This window comes from Lingula anatina, chromosome 1 (assembly GCF_051362555.1).
Source record: "Lingula anatina isolate TDL-2025a chromosome 1, LinAna3.0, whole genome shotgun sequence".
NCBI classification, from domain to species: domain Eukaryota; kingdom Metazoa; phylum Brachiopoda; class Lingulata; order Lingulida; family Lingulidae; genus Lingula; species Lingula anatina.
This window is the reverse complement of record NC_141767.1, coordinates 18,419,201-18,445,198: the sequence shown is the minus strand read 5'-3', so window position 1 is coordinate 18,445,198 and position 25,998 is coordinate 18,419,201. Positions and strand designations below refer to the sequence as shown.

The window sequence follows — 25,998 nt, the reverse complement described above, 5'->3', positions numbered from 1 at the left end:
TTATTTTACTTTGAATGATTATAGCTAAATAAACTTATGAAGTACATAAAATATCATATGAACATTAAATGCATGATGACACGAAGATGACGATTTCGCGATTTCGCAAGCTGGCTACTGCTTCGAGGCTATAAAGCAGTAGAAGGTTGAATGTCCCACACGTGCAAGGATCTTCGGAACTTTTTTACTTAATGGCAGGAGTTAAAAGTCCAGATAGTGAAGGAAATGTAGAGCAGAACGCTCAGCGATCATCAGATACCGACAGTGATGAAACTGAGAGTGATCATCTTGGTAAGCATTCAAACGTGTGACATGGGACCACGTGCATGCTTTTCTCGAGATTGGCCACCTTTCAAAAACATCACGTTTTTTTTCCGTATTTTGCTATTGCCATGACTTAAGGCTCGGTAGATGCACACATGGTAATCTTTGAAATTTTGTGTTTTATCTGTTATCGAGTAATCGCCCAGAACTAATTTCGAATGGCTTGTAAACAATGTTTATTAATGCTTCCACTGAAGGGGCTTGTCGGGCAGTGTAGGTAATACACTACCTGAAATTTGCGATTGCATAAGGCTTTCAATGACGAAACAGTAGTGTCATGAGCGCAGTGCGTATGAGAATGCAGCTTTAATTGGAATTCTCGGACTAGTAAACTCCTAACCTTTGGAAGCATATCAAGGTCAAATGGGTCATACAGAATATACGCGCCCAGATATGAAAGTTTGCTCCATTTCACTTAAGAGGTTTTGCAACATGTATTTGTTACACTTTCAAGGCAGGATATTGCATTTTTACATATGATGCAACTTGTTCCATAGTCATGAGATACACATTCATTTAGTGGTAATGCACACACACCTTTTGTCAGCTGCATGGTCATAACAGCTGAACAGTAACAAAACGTGCGGGTGTGTGTCTTATGCCAGTGCTGGTGAAGGTAAATTGAGTGCTTTTGTATGATCATCGACAAATGACAGCTGGTGAAAAAGGTATGTTTGCATTGAATACATAATTCTGAGCCCTATTAAATCATTATTGAATTATACCTCTGGTACTCAAATAATGGTTCTAAATCTCAAATGCCTTGTTTTGTAACTTAAGTATTCATAAACTGTTATAAAGATTATTGACTGAATGTTTAAAAAATATCTGGTGCACTTGTTACCAAAAGTGAATTTTATGAAGAAAAATAATAATAATTATTATTATTATTATTTTTTTAGAATTTTGAAAATGTTCTTTTGAATGTTGGGTTAAAGCAGATTAACAGTGGTGATGTAACTCTGTCAGTAATTGCATGATCATATTGATATTCTTTTAAGCCAGGGAACATATCATATTACTGACTACTGGGTGATTTATGTTGTTCTTCAGTATGTTTTCTTTTTGGAAAGGGGGTGGGGGATGAAATCTGCATTCAGACTAGTGGTGTTCCATATGTTTTTTTAAAGTGCTTCTGAAAATATGTTCTTATTGTGGTGCAAAGCTGAGGAGACATTTGCTCAGCATTATTGACTAATCAATGGCCCATCTCTTCCATGGTGGTTGATTATGTTTAGATAAAAGATTGCCAGCGAACACAACACATACACTTTGTAATGCTTTTATTAAGTCATAGGAATTGATGAAAGTCTATACAGTGCGAGATTCTTTGCATAACCTATCTCAGAATTTGAACTCTGCTATCCTTCTGCAAAAGGTTCCGATTGATAAGTTGCAATATTATCAAAGATTATTGGTTTCAGTTGACTCACATAGATAAGGATACAGTGAGATTTTATTTTTATTTTTTTCAAAACTGTCAGTGAATATGTGACAAAGATAGCTTTATTGATGTAAGCTAATTCCAATATTTGTCCATAGTAGGTTTGCACACAGGATGAGGAAGTGATTTTTTCTGGGAAAAAAAAAAGATGTAATTTTGATAAAGAAGACTGAGAGACTGATTGATTGTACTGTAGAGACCATATCTACTTGCAGTACAAGCATATATTGATCAGTACATATAGTTCCGCTCATTTTCTCTTCCATTGATCTTTCCTTAATTGTCAGTCTGCTTGATTTTTAAATCATATCTTGGGTGAGCATAACATTACCTTGATTGTGTTATATGGATTGTAGCCTGTGAAACATGGTTTGTTCTCATTTTAAGAATTAGGCTTCCATTTCAGGGTGATAAATGCATCAGCATGTTTTCCCCAGCTTGTTGAGTTACTTACTTTAATCAGTCTGCTTAAAGATCAGATTATTGGATTATACAAAGCTTGAGTCTAAAGATTAGATTTCTACCTGAGAATCTAACAAAAATGATTACACTTGGCATTTTCAGGTAGAAAATGCTGACATTTCTGCTTTCAATTAAATGTTGTACCTTTTTCTTGATATCCAAAAAGACATGTTCTGTGAAGGAGAGGTGAGGGTGTAAGTGTGACTTTTGAATTAACCTACAGCTTTATGCAGGGGTTATTCCTTGATATGAAACATGTTTTATAGATGCCTTGTCTGGAAATCTTAAGTTATGGGGGTGAGAGACAAAGTCACAATTCACAAAAGTGGATCTGGGGATCAAATATGGTGACCCACTTAAAAGCTTGCCACATAATCCCTAATAGATGTTGAATAAATTCCCCTCTGGGATTATGCCAGAAGCATTCAAGTGGGTTGGCCATATTTGATTCACAGATCTGTTAAGTCAGCTGTTGTGAATGTGGCCATACAAGAACTCTTAAACAACATGCTTACATTCCCCCCCCCCCTTTAGTGCCTGATTAATATGGTATAAAAATAATGGATGAATTTTATTTCATTTTAGATTCTCCAACAGAGCCAGGAATGAATGGATCTGGCGATGGAGAGGATGGCAGCACAGCAGCCACTGAGAAGAAACCAGGAGCGGGAGGAGATGGCAACCCCCCTGTGGTCATGTTTGAAGATGCCAGCTTCTGTATCAAAATCCAGGCCCCAGGACAGCAGCAGCCTTTTGAATTGCCGGTAATTTATTGAAATGTTACACTGTGATGCATTCATAGTTGAAACCTTTATTCTTGTGCATCACACGTGTCAACTGAATTGAAGTGTGAGTCATTAAAAAGTAATAAGGACATCTGAAGGTGTCATCATGTTTATTCATCCACATGCATGTATGTAATTCTGGTAATGTTTGCCTCTTCAAAGAAGAAACGACCCTTGACATTTTGTGGAGAAACAAACTGATATATAAAAGTAACCAGTTTATCCAACTTTTTCAATTATCTGTTCAGACCAATTTATGCTTGAAGTATTTTGGACTTGAATCAAAACAAAAAACGTCTGATAGAAAAGTAGTCCTTTAAGTAATTATACCTTGATCTTTCTATTATTTTGGGTTATTTGGAAAATTTGTTTCAGGGCCAGAGCAAACATTTTTAATAAACAATTTAGTAATAGCAGGACTTCCGATTGATTTTCAGCTGCCTTCCAAAAAACCCAATGACTAAACGTTTCTAATCCATAGGTCTACCCATTGAAAATTAATTAGTATAGAAAATATATCCAGCAGCGTGCACACTTCACAAATAGGAACTAGACCAGGAGCTATGCAAGTGCCAGAAGGTTACACAAGCTGTCCACTATTTATAGGAAAGCTGAACTGATGGGTGAAATGAATCTGTAACTCATATTGCACATCACTTTGTTTATCAGTGCATTCCCTGCTAGTTTGTAGAAGTCATTAAGGGAGATTATTGGTTTTATGCATAATTTTGAGTAAAGAAACATTTGCCTCTTTGAAATAGAAATGTATGGGTGTTTGTTGAAGCATTGGGGTAATAAGCAACAGCTGGCCAAATGGTAATTAAAGTAGTGATCTGTGCTTATGCTTTTCCATATAGTGCAAAATACTGGCAAAGAGCAGTGTTTAGATTATAATGTAAACTGTTTTCCCCAGTGATAGCAATGTGTGTTTAGGTGGAGGCTCGGGTCTGATTTGGGGGTGTACCTGTGTGATAAGGTAGACTGTACACAACCCAGGTCTGCCTTCAGGGCCGCGTTCACACTGAGATTAGAAGGTCCAAATCCAAACTGGCTAAAGAATTCAACTGGTAAATTGTAGGGAATTTATGCTGTGCAGATGCTTGTTGGATTGAAAAGAAAATTGCTGATACTGTGTCTAAAATGGGGCTTTATTTCACAGATGAACTTACTTTATCTAGATATCTATTTTTTCCTAAGTGAATTTTAGCAGGCTAAGATGGGTTTCACAGAGAATCTTGTTGGCAACTCTTTGGTGGTCTAAAAACTAAACTGGGTCCCAAGTTCTTCTTGTCTTGACACCAAGTTTGAATTTTTAGAGGTGACAGTAGTCTTAAGGACTTTCATCTGCATTTGTTGTCAGTTTTTATGTACAGACACAGATGTGTCTGTACATATAGCCATCATCTGCGTCTGTCGTCGCCGTCGGCGCCGTCGTCGCCGTCGTGCACTTTTACCGATAACACGATAAGTGGAACACCGTTTTTGCTTTTGGCTTGAAACTTACAGAACTGGTGAATATTCCTAATACGCAGGTCAAGTTCGAAAATCAGCATGATCGGGCCATTTTTAGGGAAGTCATGCTGTTTTTTCACTTTTTTCAGCATATATGCAGCACCGATAACACGATAAGTGGAAAACCATTTTACTTTTTGGCTTGAAACTTACAAAACTGATGAATATTCATAATCCGCAGGTCAAGTTCGAAAATCAGCATGATCGGGTCATTTTTAGGGAAGTTACGCTGTTTTTTCACTTTTCTCAGCATATATGCAACACCGATAACACGATAAGTGAAATAACATTTTACCTTTTGGCTTGAAACTAACAGAACTGATGGATATTCATAATACGCAGGTCAAGTTCGAAAATCAGCATGATCGGGCCTTTATTTTAGAATTTATGCTGTTTTTTCACATTTCCTCAGATTCAATTATTAGGCATGTTAACAGTCTCATTATTTAACTAATAAGATACGTAAAAGTGTTTGTTTGATATTTCCTGCATCTTTACAACATTGTTAATTGATTGTGTAAAAATGATGGTAAACTTAATATCGTGTATTGTGTAATAAACTGTCAAAAATGGTAATAAACTCATCATTGCAGTTTGTCAGATTCAATCATCCACTATGTTCAGAATCTCAGAATGGAGGAAATTGGACATTAAACACTGTTCTATTGATATTTTTCCCATCTCATCAATTTTCTTAGTTGGTCATATAAAAATGGCAACAAACTGTTTATTTTGTTTTATGTTTAAAAAATGTTAAAAATGGAAATAAACCCATTTCAGAACAGTGCTGTCTTGTTTACATTTTGGCATTTTTAAGATGTGACTTTGAAATTTCATGAGCCTGCAGACCTTTGCTAATCACATTTTCTGAATATTCATGATACTAATATTTTATGATTAAAAATTGATGGTCAATGTGCTGTTAAACATTATGTAATATTGCATCAAAACTTAAAGAAACCCCTATTTTGGGCACTGCTCCCATGATGACCATTTAAGAAAAACCATGTCACTTACTGTTTTCAAACTTACAGGAAAGAAACATGGGTCTAAAATACAGCTTCAGTAGGCAATGCAGTCTGTTTGTTAATTTTTTCTGGCAGTTAAACAGTTTTTTGTGAAAATTTAATTTTTCACTTATTGGCATTTTTAAGGTGTGACTTTGAAGTTCCATGATCCTGAAGACCTTTGCTTGTCACGTTTTCTGAATGTCCATGTTACTAATATTCTATTATTAAAAATTGATGGTCATTATGCTATTAAGCATTATGTAATATTGCATCAAAATAGAAGAAAACACAATTTTTGGTGCTGCTGCTATGATGAGCATTATGGGAAAACCGTGTTATGACTGTCAAACCTTTAAAAAAGAAACACAGGACTAAAATGCAGAATGAGTTGGAAAAGCAGTCTAATTGGCTTCTTTTTCAGGAAGTTATACATTTGAGTGAAATATTCATTATCTTTTTGGCATATTCATTGTGGGACTCGGAGCTCCCATGGACATGAAGCCGAATGGTAATCAAATTTTCTACATGTCCATGCTATTTATTGTCAATAATCAAAGATTGGTGATAATTATTCTATAATTTATTATGTAATGTTACATCAAAATTGACAACAATATTTTTGCATTGCTACTGCAAACATTATGAAAAGAAAACTGTGTTACTTATTATTATTATTTTTAACTTACAAGTATGATTTTTAGGATTGGCATGCAGTTCAATTAGAAAGCCAGGTCAATTGGGTTATCATTTATTATTGAATTTATGCAATTTTGTGTGAAATTTTCATTTTTCTCAGTCTGGCACTTTCTAAGTATAAACTTAAACTCTGATGGGCCTGAAGCCTTATGCTTTTACTTTCGTCGTTGTTACCTGTTGTGCATAATTAAAATTTGATGTTGACTGTGCAGTAAAACATAATGTATTATTGCATCAGAATTGGTAGTCTCCTATTTTGTGCATTATTGTTTTGTGCTTTTCTTAAGATGTGACTTATGGGCCTGAAAGACCTTTGAGAGGGTCAGTCTGTTAATATCCCTTGGGTATCACGTAGCTAATTTCTGAGTTATAAAGTCATTTGCCTAATTGATAGGCCATTAAAGGAGATTACATAAAGCACACTTGTTGATATTTCCTTGTAAACTCCCAAAAGTTAAGCTCTCTGCTAGATTAATAATAAGGAAGCAGTGATAATTATGCAGGTTATAATATATATATATATATATATATATATATATATATATATATATAATCAAAGATTAAAAGTTTGAATGGCAGCTTCATTGAAATTATATTTACCTCAGGCTCTGCCTAGGAGGTTATATTTTCACCCCTGTTTGTCTGTCATCAACATAACTCAAAAAGTTATGGACCGATTTTGCTGAAATTTTCAGGAACTGTCAGAATTGGGCCAAAGAGGACAATGATTAGTTTTTAGTGGTGGTCTGGCTCAATAATCAACAATAATCAACAATTGCTGCCTTGGCAGAGGTCTGCACTCTTGGTGGTTTTCTAGTTTTGTTAGGTTTTCCTTTACAATTTTTTCTCAAACACTTGCATTTGTGACTTTTAACTCTCATCCGCTCGAGGCTCTGCACATTTTCTGTATTTCCACATAAGCAATTGTATTGTTTTTTATGTCTTTAAACATTATATAAAATTATTTTATGCACTGTCATCATTTTTCAAATATTGAGACTTTCATCATGTGACTATAGTCTCTCATGGTCCTGAAACTGTAATCTTATTGAAGGGGTGGATTGAGACCATCTTCTGGGTCTTCTTGAAGACAGGTTATTAAGTTTATAATGACTGGTATCTATTTTTTTCTGTTGGAAGACCATCAAAATGGAGGATGGATCAACATAGATACTTTGGAATACTGTCAGAAAATATCTCAGGGTCCGCTCCTGTTATTGACCATGTTACCTGTTGTGCATGATTAAAATTCAGTGTTGACTGACAGTGCTATTATAAGCATTATTTATTATTGCATCAAAATTGACAAAATGACCTTTTTTGCATCTTTATTTTCTGTTTTTTGTCTGTACATTTGACAGCTTTGCTGCCTTGTTTTAACTTTAAAGATTTGTACCACAGAAATGTCATTAAGTGATTCAGGTTCACAATTTTCACAGTCCAAGCCCCAAAAACCGCAGTTATGTGTAAAAGCAAGGCCCTGATCAGTTATGGCTTAGCTTTGCTTTCTTGTACAAACGGCTTAACTGTAAACAGTTATATATATGAGATTGATATGTAGTGGTCAGAGGGAATACATGACAAAGTGCAAGGTGAACAGGAAGTGCCACCCAAGGTCAACATGATAGAACTCTTTATTGCATATTTCAGATGTGTCCATGAAAAGTTTAATCTGTGCATTCCTGCATACTTGCACAATGGTATACAAACACAGATGGAAGATGGAATCTATAAAAAAAAACATTTTCTGACGAATTGTAAAATCAATTGTTTTTCTATTTTAAAACACATAGTGATACGATATATGTGGATAGCCCCAAAGAAAACAGAGAACCAGACCTATGATTGCAACAATAAGTTTTTTAATCTCTCAACTCTAGTAGCAGACAGAGTGTTAGAGATTTCTGAACAGTATGAGGATAATGTTATATTTTTGGTTAATTTTGAAAGGAAGAGGTGTAGACATATCAGTGTAAACTACATAAATCTTTTATCACAATTCCCATTCTAGATTATTGATGAGTTTTCCTTTTTTTCCTCAGGTGACCTCATTAGAGCTGGTACAGGAGATCAACCAGGTGCTAATGGACAGAGAGGACACATGCCACAGGACCTGCTTCTCCCTGCAGTTGGAAGGGAACACACTGGACAACTTCTCTGAGCTCAAAAGTATAGAAGGTCTCAAAGACGGAGCCTTGATCAAAGTAGTGGAAGGTAGGTCCTTGGGTGCTGATGGTCTCCTGGGGTCTGTTTCACAAAAGTAATTTTGTCCAAAAAAAAAAAAAAAATTGGTCCAATCTTTATAAACCAGAACTCGGTCTAGTTCAGTTAAAAAAAATCCACAATTACTTAGTCTGCTTTCATGAAAATTTGCATTGGTCTCAAACTCTGAGCCATGTATTTTTTTGTTATAAAAAGGGGGAATATTTCATTAACTTCTGCCAGGATGTAAGTCAGTGACCTGCTCATTGTTTTTTTGATGGCCGGTTGGCCACTGAAGACAGTAGAAGACAACCTTGGTCATATTTTACATAAAATCTCCAAACCACATGTATGGAATTACTTACAAAAATGCTGTATGTGCACATGCACAGATTATCAGTGTAAGGTGAACAGGAAGTGCTACTCAAGGGCAGAATGATAGAACTTGTTGACTAAAAGTTTTGGGATATAGGTTTTTTTTTTAAATTTAAGAGGAGGGGGCATGGGTAAAGAGGTAAAACTTGATTTTGAATAAACATTGATTTCATTAAGTCCAGACATGCTGAAAACTTTAAAAAATGGCCGGACATTTGGACTGGCAATAATGAAAAAATTTCTGGACCGAATGGATTTTTCCCAAACCCAAAATCACCCTATTCGTTTGAGACAGATATTTATTAGCGAAGTTTATCGAATGATGACTGTAAATTCAAAGTTGTGGTTCTTAAAACTCTTGTCGGTCCTTTGTACCGACCAAGTCCAATTTTTTACCGGTCCAGACAAATTTTGCCAGTCATGACTGATCGGACCGACAGTTTCAGCATGTCTGTAAGTCACTATTGCAATAATTGCCTGCTAGTAAGACTATACCATAAGCAAAAATAGTACTTCTTGGAAAGTTTGTTTTTGCTGATAAGGGTTTCAAAATTTATCTGGTTGGATAGCAAGGTCTTTCAAAAGATTATGAAACTGATATTCGATGGATAATTTTGCTGTGTGGTGTTGGTGCCTTGTGGCACCAGTGAAAAACCTACCACAGTGATAGTCAGTCTGTCCCTGGTTGGTATGTTCTTCAGTTTGATTTGTTGTGTTGTCAGAATATATATTTATTTGCTCTGGATAGTACTTTGAAGATCATTACTTTTGCACCCTGTGGTGAATTACTGGGAGCATATTGAATTGCTATCTTTGTTGAGTAATGTAGATTTGTGTTCAACAAATTCTTAGGAAATGCCCCTTATTTTTCTTCACCCTCTTAAGTCAGTGGATTTAAGAACAGTTGCTTGAGGCTTGTCTCTGCCATAAATCATCCAACTGTTTCAGTTGCAACTAACTCCATTCTGGGTTGGAATTATATGGGTGTACTTTTGGTGCTTGGGGTAAATCTTGCCGAATTTCTCTGAAAATGCCTTAGCACTGTTGTTTGTTTTACCAGTTGATTACACAAATGCCATATACACATACAGGTGTGGTGATTTGTTGAGAATATAGAGCTACCAGCAGATGCCTTTCATAGTTTCTGGGAGTAAATGCCAATCACAAAACTTTTTCCCCACTTATCATATTGCCATTACCTGCCAGTTGGAGATTTTAAATAATAAATTGGTATTTGAATCACATGAATTCTATATATTAAATCATAATTTTCTTGTTTGCAAATACTGGAATGTTTTCTTTGCACATATATGACTTTATAGGAATTGTTTAAAAAATGTCCTTATGTAACTGTTTAACTGCTCAATACCAAATATCAAATGAGTTGATTTGGACTTATAAAGTTGCAAAGATTCCAGTCTAAGCAGTCTGGCAATTTCTGCAGAGAGAGAAATCTTGTTTGCATTTTGACCAGAAATTTATAGAATGGCCCGTTCAAAAGTTCAAAAACTTGAACTGAACGCCAAGCTTGCCCCCGACTTTCCTTGCTTTGCCTCACTGATTTTGGTTTATGTGTCAGCTAACAGTGCATTACCCCAGTCATTATGTAGCTCCAATTTAGCAGTTTAATGCGCACAAAGGAAGGCTTTTGAAGTTGCCAATGGTGCAACCTGGCAAAAGCTGTCTCTGTGTAAGTGTAAACTGTAAAGGTGCATTTAACCTGCTTTTTCAGCAACTGTCTGGCTGAAAGATTATGGTAGATAAGACCAAAGAAAGCATTTTCCAATAAGATTAAAGAAACAAGGCCAGTGTTTGATTTTCTGCTGCTACGGAAAATCTGTAATATTATTTTAGACCAAGTGTGTTAACCATGCTTTCATGTGTTTAAAGTGAAATCGATCTCTTTACCCCATGGTTTATTTTATAACTGTATCTTTTTGTGCACTGTGAAGGGTTCAGTAAGGTCACATAAAGTAAGGCATATTTCATACAACTTTGAGTGTAAACACCCATTCACGTAACTGCTGGCGGTTTCCTTATATCAACATTCATTGTCTGCATGCGTTTTGATATTGAATGAAAATACCTGGTGCCACGAGCAATACCTGTTGAAATAATTTGGTGTACTTGTTACATATTTGCAGTTTTTTTTTTTCACCACCAGTGTTGCAGTTACTTATATATATGCCCTTTACTGTAGCCACATCTAGAGATAACATTTGTTGATAATTAGGAATTTAGGATATTAGAACTTTTCCAAAGCTGATATAAAGCTTGAAGAGATTTAAAAAAAATGATATTTACAAAATTTCCACATTCATATGCGTACCAAGTTCTTTAAGTTATTTTTACCTTTTTAGCAAATGTAAATGTTTGGACCGATAAAAGGGGAAATTGAAGCAAAATATGTCTATAAATTACCAGGAATGTTGATAGGCTTTTTTACTTGTGTGTAAACCATAATATGCATTTGATTTTTAGAACCTTACACGATCCGCGAAGCCAAATGTCATGTGCGCCATGTGCGAGATTTGCTGAAGTCTGTGGACTATGCAGATGCGTACAATGGACAGGAAGGAATGTCCCTTTCTTTTGTCAACCTTGTCACTGCAGGTGACATACTGGGTAAGTTATTTCCCCTATTATAGTTATTTGTGAAAGTTTCTTCATTTCAGCAGTTTATGATTTAAAAAACAACTTGTTAAAGTTTTTTTTCAAGGTAATTAAGATAGTTTTAATAAGTGACAGAGCATGATAGTAATCCTATGTGTTTCGATTTCTTATGTAAGCTTATTTTGTGAGATTTCCTCCATTACTGTTTGTTCTCAGTAGCGTTGGTTTTTTTGCTTACTCCAGAAAATAAGAAAGGGAAGCCAGACTCCCTGGATTGCACACCACCAGACTTCATCATGCCAGGGAGCAAGGAAAGACCTCTTCTACCTCTGAACCCAGGGCTGCAGGAGCTCAAGGTGAGGGTCATTAGAAACCTCACCACAGCGATTTTATGATCAAAAGTTTTTATCCCCCACCCCCAATTACACCTTTGTCTCTGTGGTTTCTAAGTTGTTTTCTAAGTAAATGAGATATTCTTGGAAATAAAGGTGCATGCTAACACTATGTATACTTGAAGCAGGTATGTATGTTCAAATTGTTTTTGTCGTTCTTCCAGACAATTTGTCATGTTTATGTGAAGTGAAAAGTATGTCAGGTGTGAAAAAGTGTTAAAAGGACAATTTATTAATGAATGTTATTTGCATTGGATATGATTTACTGAAGAATATTACAATGGAATGCAATGCAAGGAGACTTCTTGTTTTTCAGGCCCCAAAATGCTTAAAGGTGCTGACATTAACTGGATGGAATCCCCCTCCAGGAAATCGCAAACTGCATGGTGAGTTGAGTCCAGGAAACCCAGCCACTGGGTAGATCTTTTCAATTAATACCCCAGCTTGTGTGTGGGTTGAGCTCAGTTTCCAATTGAGCCAAGTCTTTTGAATAAGCCTATTAGATTACCATACAAAGGCTAGAGGGTTGATTGAATGTCAAATATTATGTGGGCTTGTGGTTTTAGTGGTTTTGAGTGTGTTGTAGTAGTAATTCAGTGAGTTATCTTTTAATGTGTTCTTGTATCCTCTTTTTGTATTTTAATTATGTGGGATTTTAAGGCATTTGTAAATCTACTTCATGTGTAAATTAATTTATCAATACAATATTTTTGCTCATTTTGAAAAAAAAAAAAACGTTGTGCACAGCAGAAAAAGCATGTAGGAAGATGTTATTCTTGCGCCTACGTGGCCTGAGCAGCTTAACAGTTGGTGTATAGTGTGATTGTTGCTACTTATCTTACAGGTGATCTGTTGTACATCTATGTGGTGACGCTAGAAGACAAAAAATACCACATCACAGCATGTCCTCTGGGATTTTATATCAATCAGTAAGCACACGATAAGAGGCTTAAAATTGAGATTATCTCATTTTCTTTCAGTCGTCACGTAATAGATTTTATCTGTGAAAGTAGAAAGTTCATGGGTGATAAACTGAAACTTCAAAAGCTTTGCTAGAATCTTTTAATAGAAACATTTTAAAAGGCTTGTTTACTTGTATATGTAAAAATGTTGAGATAAGAATCACCTTACACAGGTCACATAAAAGGGTTCCTTTTTCAGCTCCACTGATGAAGAATTCAACCCTCGTCCAGTTAATAACAAAATTTATCACTCCCTCATTGATCTTTTGAATCAGGTATGTCTTAAAAAAAAAAAATTGTTAACATATCTAACAAAAAACACAAAACTTTTTTTTTTTCAAATACGTATGCTGTCACAAGTTCGAGATCCCCTGCTTCCTTGGGCAGGTTTTCTTTCCATTACTGGCTTTGTGATCAATATCATGTAACAAACCTGTAGTATAAGAAAGCCATCATGTCTCTATTAAAATGGAATTAAAAGGTTTTTTCCCCAAAATCTTTTTCTTTTTACTTCAGATAAGTCCTGCATTTAAACGCAACTTTGCCATCCTGTTAAAAAAGCGCGCTTTCAAGCACCCATTTGAGCGCGTGATGGGCCCGTATCAAGTCTACAGTTGGGTGACTCCACCTATGGAGCATTTGGTGGACTCCATTAGAGGAGAAGATGGTAAGACCAGTTATCCATTTTGGAAGGTGAAATGAAGTCTAAGGAACTTAAGAATCGGAAAAGGTGTCTAGTCATATCTGTTTACACATGTCAGCAGTTTTTTTAACCATTTTTATTTTGAAAGTTATTGAGTCAAATATTGCTATTATTTTTTATTTAAATTTATAAATTAACAATGTGAAGGTATTTATTTTGTATTTTTTTACTCCATAATGTAGGGATTGACTATAGGAAATGTGGCATAAATCCTTAATTGCCATATATCAGCTATTATATTTCAATTAAAAATCTTCTGGTTTTGATTGTTGCAGCTTTTGCCACCAGACTCGGTTATGAAGAACACATTCCAGGTCAGACTAGAGATTGGAATGAGGAGATTCAGACAACAAGAGAACTGCCAAGGAAAACACTGCCAGAGAGATTGATGAGAGAAAGGGCCATATTCAAGGTACCTGTGCAGAATATTGTTCAGTTTGTCAACAACTTTAAAATTGGTCTTGTAAGTAAGACAAACAAAAGCTAAAATTAATATGGTAACAAATAAACAATGCAAAAGAAATAAAATAATGGTAGCTCTAGTTTTTCTGTGATGTTAAATTGAATGCTTAGAGGCCTAGGAGCAAAAGGAGGCATGTCAAATAGCCATTTTCGATGGAAACCACTGCTGTTCATTTCTAGGTGCATGGAGACTTTGTTGGAGCAGCCACCAGAGGTGCTATGGCAGTTATAGATGGCAATGTCATGGCTATCAACCCTGGAGATGACACTAAGTAAGTAAAGGCCTATTGCCTTATTATAAGTTGACAGAGCAATATAGATACATATGCTGGGATGGGAGTCTTTCTCTCTGTGACAGATTTTCTTTATTTTTTTGTGACAGATTTTGTTTGCTGTATTGTGTGTGTGAAAGATGGTTTGAGAAGTTTCTGCCAATGTGTGATCTTTGAAACAATCACAGGTGGGAGGTTGGGGTGTCATTTGTTTCTTTTATTGCCCCACATCCATGCCTGAAGGGTTTAGTTTTTGTCCTCGAAGAAGGTGATCGTGGGTTTGATTACCAACTGGTACCAAGGCAGAGACTCATAAAACTGTCAATTTCTGTTAGCTCATGCTCAAAAAGCACCCAGCAAATGATTTGAGACAAAGATAAAGGACAGTTGCTGTATACCTAGCCATGAGGGATTTAGAAATTTCTGAATGATGTAACAGCCTCATGCTACCTTGTTCTTGGCATCTTTGGTTGAATGGTCCCTTGAATTTAAGATTTTGAATATAAGCCTGTGGCCAAAAACTGCTGTATTTCACTCTTAAAGCTTTATTAATAGTATTTCCTATTCATTTAAAAATGTAGAATATGCACCTATATCGTTGTAACATATAAGATATTTGCTGCAAGGTTATTTTGGTAATTTGCTATTTTTCATATTTCCTTGAACAGTGTTAAAAATGGATTGTACACCTATTTGTTTTTATTAATTTTTTTTTTAGGATGCAGATGTTTATCTGGAACAACATCTTCTTTAGCCTTGGCTTTGATGTGAAGGATCACTACAAGGAGTTTGGTGGAGATGCTGCTGCATATGCTGCTCCTGTAAGTTAAATGTATCTTTTTCTTCATCAAATACGATAAGACATTCCCTTAGTAAGATTTCTATATCACCCAAGGGAAATTATTTCTTACTCAGTTACTGCCACAGTTGATGTATTTCAGTTATGATGAACTATAAATCTAAATTGTGCTTCAAGGTATTTAGACCACATGTCCCTATCTTGAGGCTATGAAAGTCTTTGTATACTAGTGTGTGCCAAAAACTTTCATCTTCTTGCCCACAACAAAAAAATAATAAACAGTTACTGAACAAATTTGTAAATTTTAACCAACCATTCTGCAATTTTAACGGCATTGAACAAGACTTTACTTTTAAAATGTCCAAAGATAATAAATCTGAACCTGTTATATTTTCAGGCCTGTGACCTCCAGGGTGTGAAGGCATACACCAATCTGGACCAGGAGGGCCTGTACACCCTGGGGACAGTGCTGGTAGATTACAGAGGATACAGAGTCACAGCTCAGTCTATTATACCAGGTACACTACTAAATGGAAAGCTGTTCAGTTAATGCATTTTGCCTGAAGGGAGTGCATAGGCTCTTGGGCATAATGTTTTTTCTCCTGTTGGAGTATGATCTCTATGTGTGTAAAAGAGCTGCTGTGTTTTGAAGTGGTTTAAAATGATTATTCTGCAATTTCAGGAATGGATGTCCATCTTTTATTAGTCTGTCTTCATTCTCATTTTAAAACTTTAACTTAAATGCCCTTTTAGAAGCCTTGTTTTTACTTATATAAAATACATGTCCCTTGCTCTTATAAAAGATGATAGACTTTAAGCTTACTGATATATGTACTATCTTTTAGGCATTCTTGAAAGGGAGCAGGACCAGTCTGTAGTTTATGGCTCTGTTGACTTTGGAAAAACTGTTGTGACAGATGATAAATATAGAGATCTGGTGAGTTGATGAAAATTTAATAAATATAATATCTTGTGATTTTGCATTACTTCTGATTAGATTGGGTTTGACATATATTTTGAGGACCTGTCTTTGTCAACATTTTAATATTTATATATTAAATGATATTTTTTATTAATTTTAGCTTAAAAAATCCTCATCAAATTTGAAGATCAAACCTCACAAGTAAGTACATTTCCTTAAGGAATTACTCCTTAGCTGTTGGGGTTAATTTCCCTGTATTTACATATATATATATAAGACAATAATTGTAATCCCTTAAGGTATTGGGTTTTTGCTGCTTTGGAAGAATTTCACATATTCTCTGTACTTGGATCTTTATACAGATTGTTGAAAATGTGCTCTTTTAGACTATTTTACTGTTTTCTCTATTATTTGTTCCATGATTTAATTAAAAATTTTCTATTTAAAGAGTTGTGAACAACAAAGATGAAGTCATAGAATTGTTCTCCTCAGTTGACTGCAAGGTTTGTAGTTCTTCACTTTTCATTTAAAATTTAAAAGCAAGGATTGCACGTGCTGTTTTAAAGAATGTTTTGATGAAGTTGAGGTACAGTTCTGTATTGGACGTCCTTAAGAAGTCAAAATCTACAATTTTTTATGATCTTTGTTATCACATAGCAAATTGAAACCAAAAGATTACCAAATTTTCAAATCTCAGGCATTCTTGGAATTGTTTATTCTTGATATTGTACTTATGTTTTTTAGGGAATCATTGGGAATGATAAGCGGTACTATGTCTTGGATTTATTGAGAACTTACCCACCAGACACCAATTATCTGCCAGGTAAAATATGAGATGAATGATGGGTCATAAGTAATATTGTGGCTTTAATTTGTGTATTTAGATGCAGAGCCCAAGCAAAACACACCTGTTGAGTTGAACTTAGTAAAGTATAATTGATGTGTGTATTCCATAATGGAAGTAGCAACCCATTCCCCATTTAGAAGGCGTAAAAACCTTGATCAATGCACATATTTTTAGAAAGGAAAATGTGATTTGAATGCAAATATTAATTCCAGCATCAGCAGATGACCTGAGCCCTCAAATGAAGGAGAAGGGCTATCCCAAGCAATATAAGCATAAGCTCACTACTTTAAGACAGGAACTTATAGAGGCATATATCGAGTAAGAAATTATCTCTCATATAGAAATCTTACTTAAGAAAAAGTAAAGACCATTTTAGTAGGCAGTGTTTTTAGGTATTGACATAACATAGAAGCCATTGTTGTCATTTGATAAAATGGTTGAGAAAATGAACTGTATGCTGCAAAGATCATTACTGAGCTTGTAAGTAATGGTGTTTTTTTCATGTTATGATTTATTACTTTACAGGACCAAGTACATTGAGTTTGTTCGGAAAGCTGCATATGAATTCCAGCAGTTGAGACTGAAACAAGCTCAAGCTGAAGACAAAGAGAAAGGAGAAGAGGAAAGCAAGGTTTGTGTGTGTGTTTATGTGATCTGAAGCAAATAAGATCATGTTGATTTAATAACTTCTACATATTGATTAAGGTTTAGGGGATACATGTTGAATAATCATGTTATATAGAATGTTAAATTTTTGTGTCGTTGCTCTCATTTAATTGTCTGAATATTTGCTTTCTCTTACTATTTTTTTTAAACTTTATATAATTATTCAGGAAAAGAAGGATGAACTAGAAGTAAGGATGGATAAACTGGTGAGCAATAAGGAGGGAGAAAAGAATGCAGATATTTCAACAGATGATGCCAAGGGCTTCATGAAGGCTCTGGGAGAGTCTGAAAGTAAGTTGCTCATGTGTGGCAACATTTTGGAAGAAACTTTTTAGTAAAAAGAAAAGGAGAGGATTGAGAGTTGTATACCATGTAGTTTTAGCCTATGTTACACTATTCAACTTAACATTTAACTGTGACAGCTGCAGTTTTTCAAGTGCAAATTGCATCTGCAGTTATTTGTGATGTGCCAAAGTAACTTATTCTTAAATATAATAATGGTTTAAGTTTCGTATTGTAAAAGTGTATGGTAAATCAATTTCAGTTGAAGAGAGCACTAGGGAAATTGTGAAGGCAGCAGCAAGATCTGTTGGCTCTCTCAGCGACACAGGTATTTCTCTATGTCATTCAATTTCATTAATTCTGTTGTGTTTTACTGCTAGAGACTTTATTAGCCAAGAGATTTTTGAGGCATAAATTGTATAGAATTTTATCTTCTAATCGATATTATATTTCAAAGCAGATCAGTAACCAATTTTCTTTTTATTTCAGAATTTGACATTTCTTTTAACCCTGATGTATACCAGCCATTTGTTACACATTTTGAGAAAGAGGTGAGCCTGGTTTGAGAATAACAGAAGGAAAAAAAAGGGTTTTAAGTCTCTGGGCATAATAACATTTGTATCAGTGAAATGATTACCTCACATTTGTAGTGATAACATAACACAAAGAAGTTATTTTTAATTATTGAACCAAGTTTCTTGTATCCACTCAGAAATATGGAATAAATGTTAATATCTGTATGCTTTCCAATGTACAGTATCACATTCCTTTTGGATGTTCACAGGGAGAAGAGTTCAAGGCAGAGAAGCAGCTAGTAGTGGATGTGGCAGAGTTCTTAGTCTTTCACCAGGTGCCAGTTTTTGTAAGTACATGGACCTTATATTTTTTCTGTTCATTTTGAGAAATCATTTTTGATATTCTTAAAGGCACACCCTTTTGTGCCAAAAATAATATTTATCCTGGGGCAAATGGCACTTTCCCACAGTTAACCAACCTTTAAACTTCCTTTTCTGACACTCACCATAACTCTGGAACAATTTTGGAGGAAAAAAAAAAACAATTAAGCAATGGTTTTTCAAGTAGAGAGGTTATTTTCATGCTTGAAATCTCTAGACTTTTGGATAATCCCGTGCTGTGACCTAGTTAAAACCAGTTCATGCTGACAAGAAAAGGCATCGTGGAAGAATAAGCTCAGGCTGGACCTTTTAAGATGTGGAAAAAAGTTACAAACCTTCCTATTTGTAAACTACTTGTAGTGAATATAACTTGCTTACCTGCAAAGGTTCTGTTCCTCTTCTTCTGCATGCACATGAATGAAGTATTCTGTTTCTGTATTTTACTATATTTCCTGCTAAATTTGAAAACAGTGTTACATAAACATCAAAAGTATTATTAAGAAAATTGAAACTTAAACCTTTCAGGTCCGAGATTGCCTGAACCACTCTCTTACTCCTGTTGATGGTATCACACTTACGGAGGCATTACATAACAGGTACTATATGAATCCTGTGTTTTCTTAGTATTTTAGAACCATGATAATATTAATTGTATGATGTGCAATTACTAGGTTGTTAAGTTTACCGTCTTGAAGTGTGCTTTTATGCTCTGATAATCATATGAGTTTCAATAAATATCAATTATTTTTCCTTCAGGGGCATCAATATGAGATACCTAGGCAGAGTAGCAGAACAAGTTCAACAACATCCGCAGCTTTCCTTTGTACACGTAAGTTAATGATAAATTGCCATTCCCATTTTTTTAAGTTTTATGTTTGATGATGTATATCAGTAACATGTGCTACTTTGATACATTGAATTGAAAAAGTCCACATTTTGATCCTATTAGTATATATCTTTTCTACTTTATAGAAAAATCCATTCTATAATTTTCTTCAATTTATTTTTCAGAGCATCACTGTGGCTGAAATGATAAGCCGAGCTGCAAAACATTTATACCAGAAGTACATGCACAATGTGGAGCACATGTCTCTCTCTCAAGCTATCAGCCATTTTCTCAATTGCTATTTGGGCTCTCACCCATCACCGCACACACAGGTCATGTCGGAGGAGGTGAGGGATCCTTCCAACTGTTAGGCCCCATCAATGCATAAAATGTGAAGATTTTAGACTCAACCAAATGAGTCACATTGGGGTCCAGCTGTACAAATTCACTGAATGATTTGATTATTTAAAATTTTTGAAATTCATAATTTAAGAGAGTAACGTGATGTCATTATTTATGATAGTAAAGTTATGTCTCTTCAAGTAGTATAAATTTGTCAATCCTTGCCAGATTTGAGTATGGTTGTTATCTCTTTCATTTCCATTTTGTTCTAGTTTCAAAGAAAGAAAAAGAGCAAGGGGGGTAAAGTGAAGAACAAGGCTGGAGTGCTTGTATATAACCATGGTAAGTCTGTATCTTTTTGAAATTTGATCATAAGTTCAAAATTGTGCAAAATTGCCTATTTTAGCTGTATTCAGATCTTTTACAGTGGCATTTGTTTGTCAATAAAGGAAAATGTTTTCCTCATATGGTGTATTTTTTTTAGACAATTCTGAATGGATCTCAGAAACGCCTAAAACCTTGTGGAAGAAGATTGTTGAAGATGTTCAGAATCACTATGACTTCAAATTAGAGGGGTAAGTCTATTATGCCATCCTATCAGATACACCATTATTTAACTACCGTATCATTACTTGTTAGTGATAGCTACACAAGTGGATCAGTCTAATTTGAATTTTCCACCATCATTTCAGCAATTTTTTCCACAAATTTACCAACTATTTAGTAAATTAATCATAAAAAGATTGAAAATAATATTATGAATTAAAATTATGTTTAAAAAAAAGATAATAATATTGCCACTATTTCAGAGACAACATGGACACAGCGGTTGAAACCTACCACATGCAGAAGATTTCCTTGCTCAGAGCTTTCTGTAAGAAGTTGGGAATTCAGCTGATGCTCAGGGAATACTACATGGACCTTAGACACAAGCAGTGCTTCTATGAAGAGGACATTGTCAACACTTTCCCTGTTACCAAACATATACACCACAAGGTAGGCATTGGTTATGTTCTATGTGTGTTTGTGTGTGGGAGAGTGTTTTTGGTGAAAAGTGGAAAGTTATGTCAGCCAATAGATTTAAGAACTTTGTGAAATACTTAAGTCTCATATTAAATATATTAGTATTATTATCATTAATATTATTATTCCTTTTGGTTCATTCATTGATATTTCGTATGTATACATAGTATTGTTGTACCGTACCAATGACAAAAATGTCATGGTGAAATAAACTGTCATTATTTATTATATTGCACAGAAACTTGGGTAAACTATTATCCAATTTTAAAGACTGTTGTTTATTGCACTATCAACTTCTCTACATGATTGTGATGAAACATACAGAATGAATTGAGGAACCACATGTGGATTGTCTGCATATTAAAAACTAGAAAAAGTTTGGAGCTGCACCACCAAATAAAATATTTTCTCTGCATATGCAATATTTTCAATTTAGGCAACAGATGCATACCAGTTCTTCACCAGTGGTCAGAACAAGATCCAGCAAGGTTTGCTGAGGGAGGGCTATGAGCTGATAGGAGAGGCCCTGAACCTGCTTACCAATGTGTATGGAGCCCTGCACCCTGAGATAGCCGCTTGTATGAGACTCTTGGCCAGGCTGAACTATATAATGGGGGACTATGGTGAGGTGAGGAACGTGGGGCGTTAAGAACATCTAGAACTTCTAAGTGGAGAATTTTGAGGTCAAAACTGGTAGTTCAAGAAGCATTCAGTTGGCATTCAGTGTTTGATCCTGAATTTGGAATATTGAAATGCACAGTATGGGCCAAGATTATATTTTAAGAACTTGCCTTGCTGGTTTTCATAGACTTTTCAAAAGAGGTTTTAATTCAAAAACACAATTTGACCTGTAGTAAAAGAAATCCAGAATTTGAAGAAATGTACTTAGGGTGATTTTTGCTTAATGCATTACTTGATTATTTTCAGGCCCTGAACTTCCAGCAAAAGGCTGTGATCATGACAGAGAGAGTCTTGGGAGTAGATCATCCTAACACTATTACTGAATATGTAAGTGCCAGGTGTGACAAATTTTGCTTTACAACTGCTAGTGTCATGAAAAAGTAATATGTGGACAAAATGAATAAATTTAATACTTGAACATTCATTCTCAGAAGTTAAAAAGATTGAAAGATTTCACCATTTTTCATGTTGGTAAATGTTTAGTTATTATTATTATTATTATTATTGCAGGCTCATTTTGCCCTGTACTGCTTTGCTGGTGGTCAGATTCCCAGTGCTCTACAGTTGATGTATAGGGCGCGCTACCTGTCTTTGTTGTGTCATGACGAGGATCATCCAAATATGGCTTTGTATGATGTAGGTAGCAATGTCTTGAATCATTTGCATAATCCTTAAGAAAGGATTTTAACTTAATTGTCTGACAATTGTATATAGTTATCGTATTTTAACACAATTAAAAATATTTGGAAGAAAAGATATCTATAGTCCAATCTGTTTATTTTCAGAGCAACATTGGTCTCATCCTTCACGCTGCTGGACAGTATGAATTGTCCCTGTCCTTCCTAGAAAATGCTCTCAAGCTGAATACAAGGTAGTCACTGATTTCTTAATGTTGTCAGGTGTAGTCTCAAGTGGTAAAGTCATGCTGGAATTCATGAAATTAAGTAAATATGAAACTGTTCGAAGGTTAATGACTTTTTTAAGAACTGAATTGTTTTCAGTCACATGCAGCAAAAACATGGGTTTGGTATGCTTTCATCAGTTGTCATTTGTTTATTTTGAAAGTTTCATATTTTAAATTTTGTATAGTAGGCCAGCCTTATGATAACCAATACCCAATTTCTTGTTCCAGATTCTATGGCACACAAAGTCTTAAGGTAGCCATGGGGTACCACCTTGTAGCTAGGACACACTCATGTATTGGAGATTTCAGGACTGCCCTTCAGAATGAGAAAGAAGCCTATACCATTTACAAATCCTTGGTAAGTATATCAAAAATTGACTATGATGCATATACTTAAAATTTCTCCCTCAGTTTTATACTTAGCTTTCAAAATTAAAACTTCTTTATTTACTCCTTTATCAGAATTTTTAAAAATTTGTCATGTCTTTCCAGCTTGGTGAGAAACATGACCGTACCCAGGAAAGCTCTGAATGCCTTCGTCATTTGACAGAACAAGCTGTAGAGTTTCAGAGGAGAATCAATGACATATACAAGGGAGAAAAGAATGTCTCCTTCCCTCCTTTACAGGTAATATAAAGATAGTATTAAAAAGATTTTTTGTCAAGACTACACCACAACTGATGGTTATTTTCTCAGCATGAGATTTAGAGTAACCACTTTAAGATATTTGCAATAAAGATTTTAAAAGATTTTCTAAATTCTGCTTATGAGTAGCACAAATTTGTAATCTGGTTAAAAAAAACAACATATTTTACCATTTACAGATTCAGGTGCCTTCCTTGGTGAATATTTTGCAAATTCTCAATGCAATAAATGGTATTGAGCTGATACAGTGGGTCCAACTCAGGTAAGATACTGGATCAGGTTGTATTTGATTGTTTGTGAATTGGTTTGTAAGAACTGCAAGAATACTGTAGCTAAACCCTTAAGAATAAGCTTATGTCAAAATAATTTATTCATAGAATGGAATTTTAACATTGTATATTGATTGGTGCAGAAAATAGTATGTCTTTTGTGCATTTTCCTTGAGCTTTCATTCTGTTGGTATTTTCTGTTAACAGTAAAGAAGATGTAGAAAAACTTAGAGGGGTTGATACCAATAATAGAGCAACAATAGAAGAAATAGATGGAGATCAGCCAAGTGAAACAAAGTCGAAGCCCAGCGACGATCTCAAATCCGGTGTCCCAACCTCTGCACCCACAGAGCAACCTGTCTTGGTGAATGGAAGTGCTCCTAGTCATACAGAAAACAATGCAGTAGACAGCTAATGATCATTATATTATTGTGGGGGAAAAGTTACTTTGAGACAAATAATCTATTCGTCTTTCCATTGTTTGGGTACAGATTGATTGATCAGTCTTGGCAGGAATCTCACAACCCATTTTGTCATCTTGAGGAGAAAATCTATGCCATTGAAGCAAGATTGATAAAAAGAAAAAAAGGATTGGTGAAGTGAGTATTGCTGCCAGAAAGGAGTAATTTAAATCAACTGTGAAAATTCACCAGTATGCAGTGAATAAAGCCACCTGACTACTCTTTAAATGTATATTGTAAAGATAACCTTGCCAATCAAATTGTTTGTTACCCGCTTTGCAAGTAGCACTGAAATATTAAAACTGGTAAAATGTGCAAAATGATGTATTTGTGTATTGATTGCATGTGTTGCTTTGTTAAAATGATAATTCCTAATGTATGACCCTTGTATGCATGTTTTGTGATTTAAATTGACGACATATAGAGATGTGCTGAAGAAATGCACTTATAGGCACTTAAAGATTAGTAAGATAAATAATGCTTTGGGGAATCCCTATTGTGTTGTTTAACATATTGTTTCCATCTTTTTACCACATTAATTTTTGTTCTCTGGCTTAGTGACAGTATTGTTGTTGTTACAATAAAGTTGAACACATTCCTTTTACCTCGACTTCTTTTGACAATATTTTTTTTGCTTCTGCACCTTTGGGTGCCAAGTGTGGAGAGAATATTGTTGAAAGATATCCACATAACCTAAGCCTAGCAATTTTATTTTACTTTGTAAGATGATATAGGTTGTGTAATACTGCTTGCATGCAAAATTGTTTTGTTAATGCCATTCTAGTTGTTGGGTGAGTGGTGTATTTTTTGTACTTTTGAAAAGTATTTTTTTTTTTGACAATTGTTAAAAATGATAAAAATATAGTTTTCCCTGATGAGCATTAGTGGGAAGGGTTATGCCGAAAGATATGCCTGACATATATTTGGGGGAGGGGGGCTAGGTTAACATTCCACACACAAACAATAAATATATGGGTTATATGTCACATTTGAACTTTAATTCCCTAAAGCAAAGGTTTCAAAGTAAATGTTTTACTTATATTAGTCTTCTCAATATCCTAGCAAAGTAAACAATTTCAGACGAGAAGATATTTTGTGAAAATTCAGTTTGAAATGTCAATTCTGCTTGTTAGGTGGGGCAGCAGTGCATTGATAAATTCTGCAGCATAAAGGTGTTACCATTAATTACTAGTTGTTAACTTAAGGCTCAGGTTTTGGTCTTATTTAGCCATCAAATTTTGGCACAAATGTCATGTCTGTTGCACCCTTAGTTTCATTACTCTGTTTAATTGTCAAAATGTTAATTATACATAAATTTTAATGTGCATGAATTTGATTGGCTATTTAAATTTTGAACATGAGAAAATGCAGTGTAATTTAATTTTGTTTGCATTCAGTGCTAGTAATCAGTTATTTTCATAAAACTTTCTTGGAGGAAGGTACGAAGTACAGTCGTTGATCAGAATTGCATATTAAATCGAGAGGTGGGATATGTTTGCAAAATTTGCTTTAATACTTGATTATATATCAAACAATATGCAATGAAATGTAGTTAAAAGTGGATTGTTTATGTGTTCACTATTGATGATAATTTAAGTTCACATCTTGCAAATTCCTCATATTAGTTTGTGGTCAACTCAATATAAATGAGAAAAACTTATTTCCAATGTACTCAGTCCAGTTCCAAGCTAAAAGCATGTGTATATTTTTGCCACTGCTGATAACAGGTGATGACTAGTATAAATAACCAATCAGTTTAAAGAGAATTGAAAGTTTTTTGTGGAATGTCAAGAGCACTTGTGGTTCGTTTGTGTGTTTGTAGATAATTGGGCCTCGTCAAAATGCCCAGAAAAAGACTGCACATGGTCATGTTAGAATGCTGTTATCATTTGTGGAGAGGTTGCAAATCCTTTAAGTAATAAAATATTGAAATAATCATCAGTTGAGTCATTTGCTATTTGAATTTTAGAAGAAGGCATGATATGTGAAGACTTTCAGTTGAGACACTTTCAAGTAAACAAAGCTTGTCTGGATTAGCCAAAGGCTGCACGATAAACCACAGCTGTAAATGTGGTCATTTCACATGTTGATTAGGTAGGTGAAAAGATTCAGACTCCATAAAACTGACTCCAGCATAACCCCTTCGCAATTTAAATTAAACTAGTAAAATAGCATGTATATTTTTAATAATTTGGAATTCTAAAATGTTTTACGAATGGTA

General features: G+C 34.8%; 1 protein-coding gene across 2 annotated transcripts; it reads left to right on the top strand.

Moving 5' to 3' along the window:
* Window positions 1–103: 103 nt before the first annotated feature.
* LOC106154005 (clustered mitochondria protein homolog) lies at window positions 104–25,715 on the top strand. 2 transcript variants are annotated; one of them, XM_087019392.1, is made up of 37 exons: window positions 104–291; window positions 2,816–2,994; window positions 8,276–8,447; window positions 11,292–11,435; window positions 11,667–11,779; window positions 12,132–12,201; window positions 12,660–12,744; window positions 12,977–13,052; window positions 13,294–13,444; window positions 13,756–13,892; window positions 14,123–14,214; window positions 14,933–15,035; window positions 15,411–15,531; window positions 15,859–15,950; window positions 16,096–16,136; window positions 16,384–16,438; window positions 16,680–16,758; window positions 16,995–17,100; window positions 17,308–17,413; window positions 17,616–17,739; window positions 17,993–18,058; window positions 18,220–18,281; window positions 18,515–18,592; window positions 19,152–19,222; window positions 19,383–19,455; window positions 19,638–19,799; window positions 20,067–20,136; window positions 20,279–20,369; window positions 20,604–20,790; window positions 21,254–21,445; window positions 21,745–21,825; window positions 22,009–22,134; window positions 22,284–22,369; window positions 22,631–22,760; window positions 22,895–23,029; window positions 23,227–23,309; window positions 23,524–25,715. In XM_087019392.1, exons 1-37 carry the CDS (start codon window positions 192–194, stop codon window positions 23,729–23,731), a joined length of 4,047 nt encoding a protein of 1,348 aa, XP_086875518.1. In that variant the 5' UTR covers window positions 104–191; the 3' UTR covers window positions 23,732–25,715. The 2 variants fall into 2 exon arrangements, with proteins under 2 accessions (XP_086875518.1, XP_086875523.1); XM_087019397.1 differs by lacking the exon at window positions 104–291 and adding an exon at window positions 673–992.
* The last annotated feature ends 283 nt before the right edge of the window (window positions 25,716–25,998 follow it).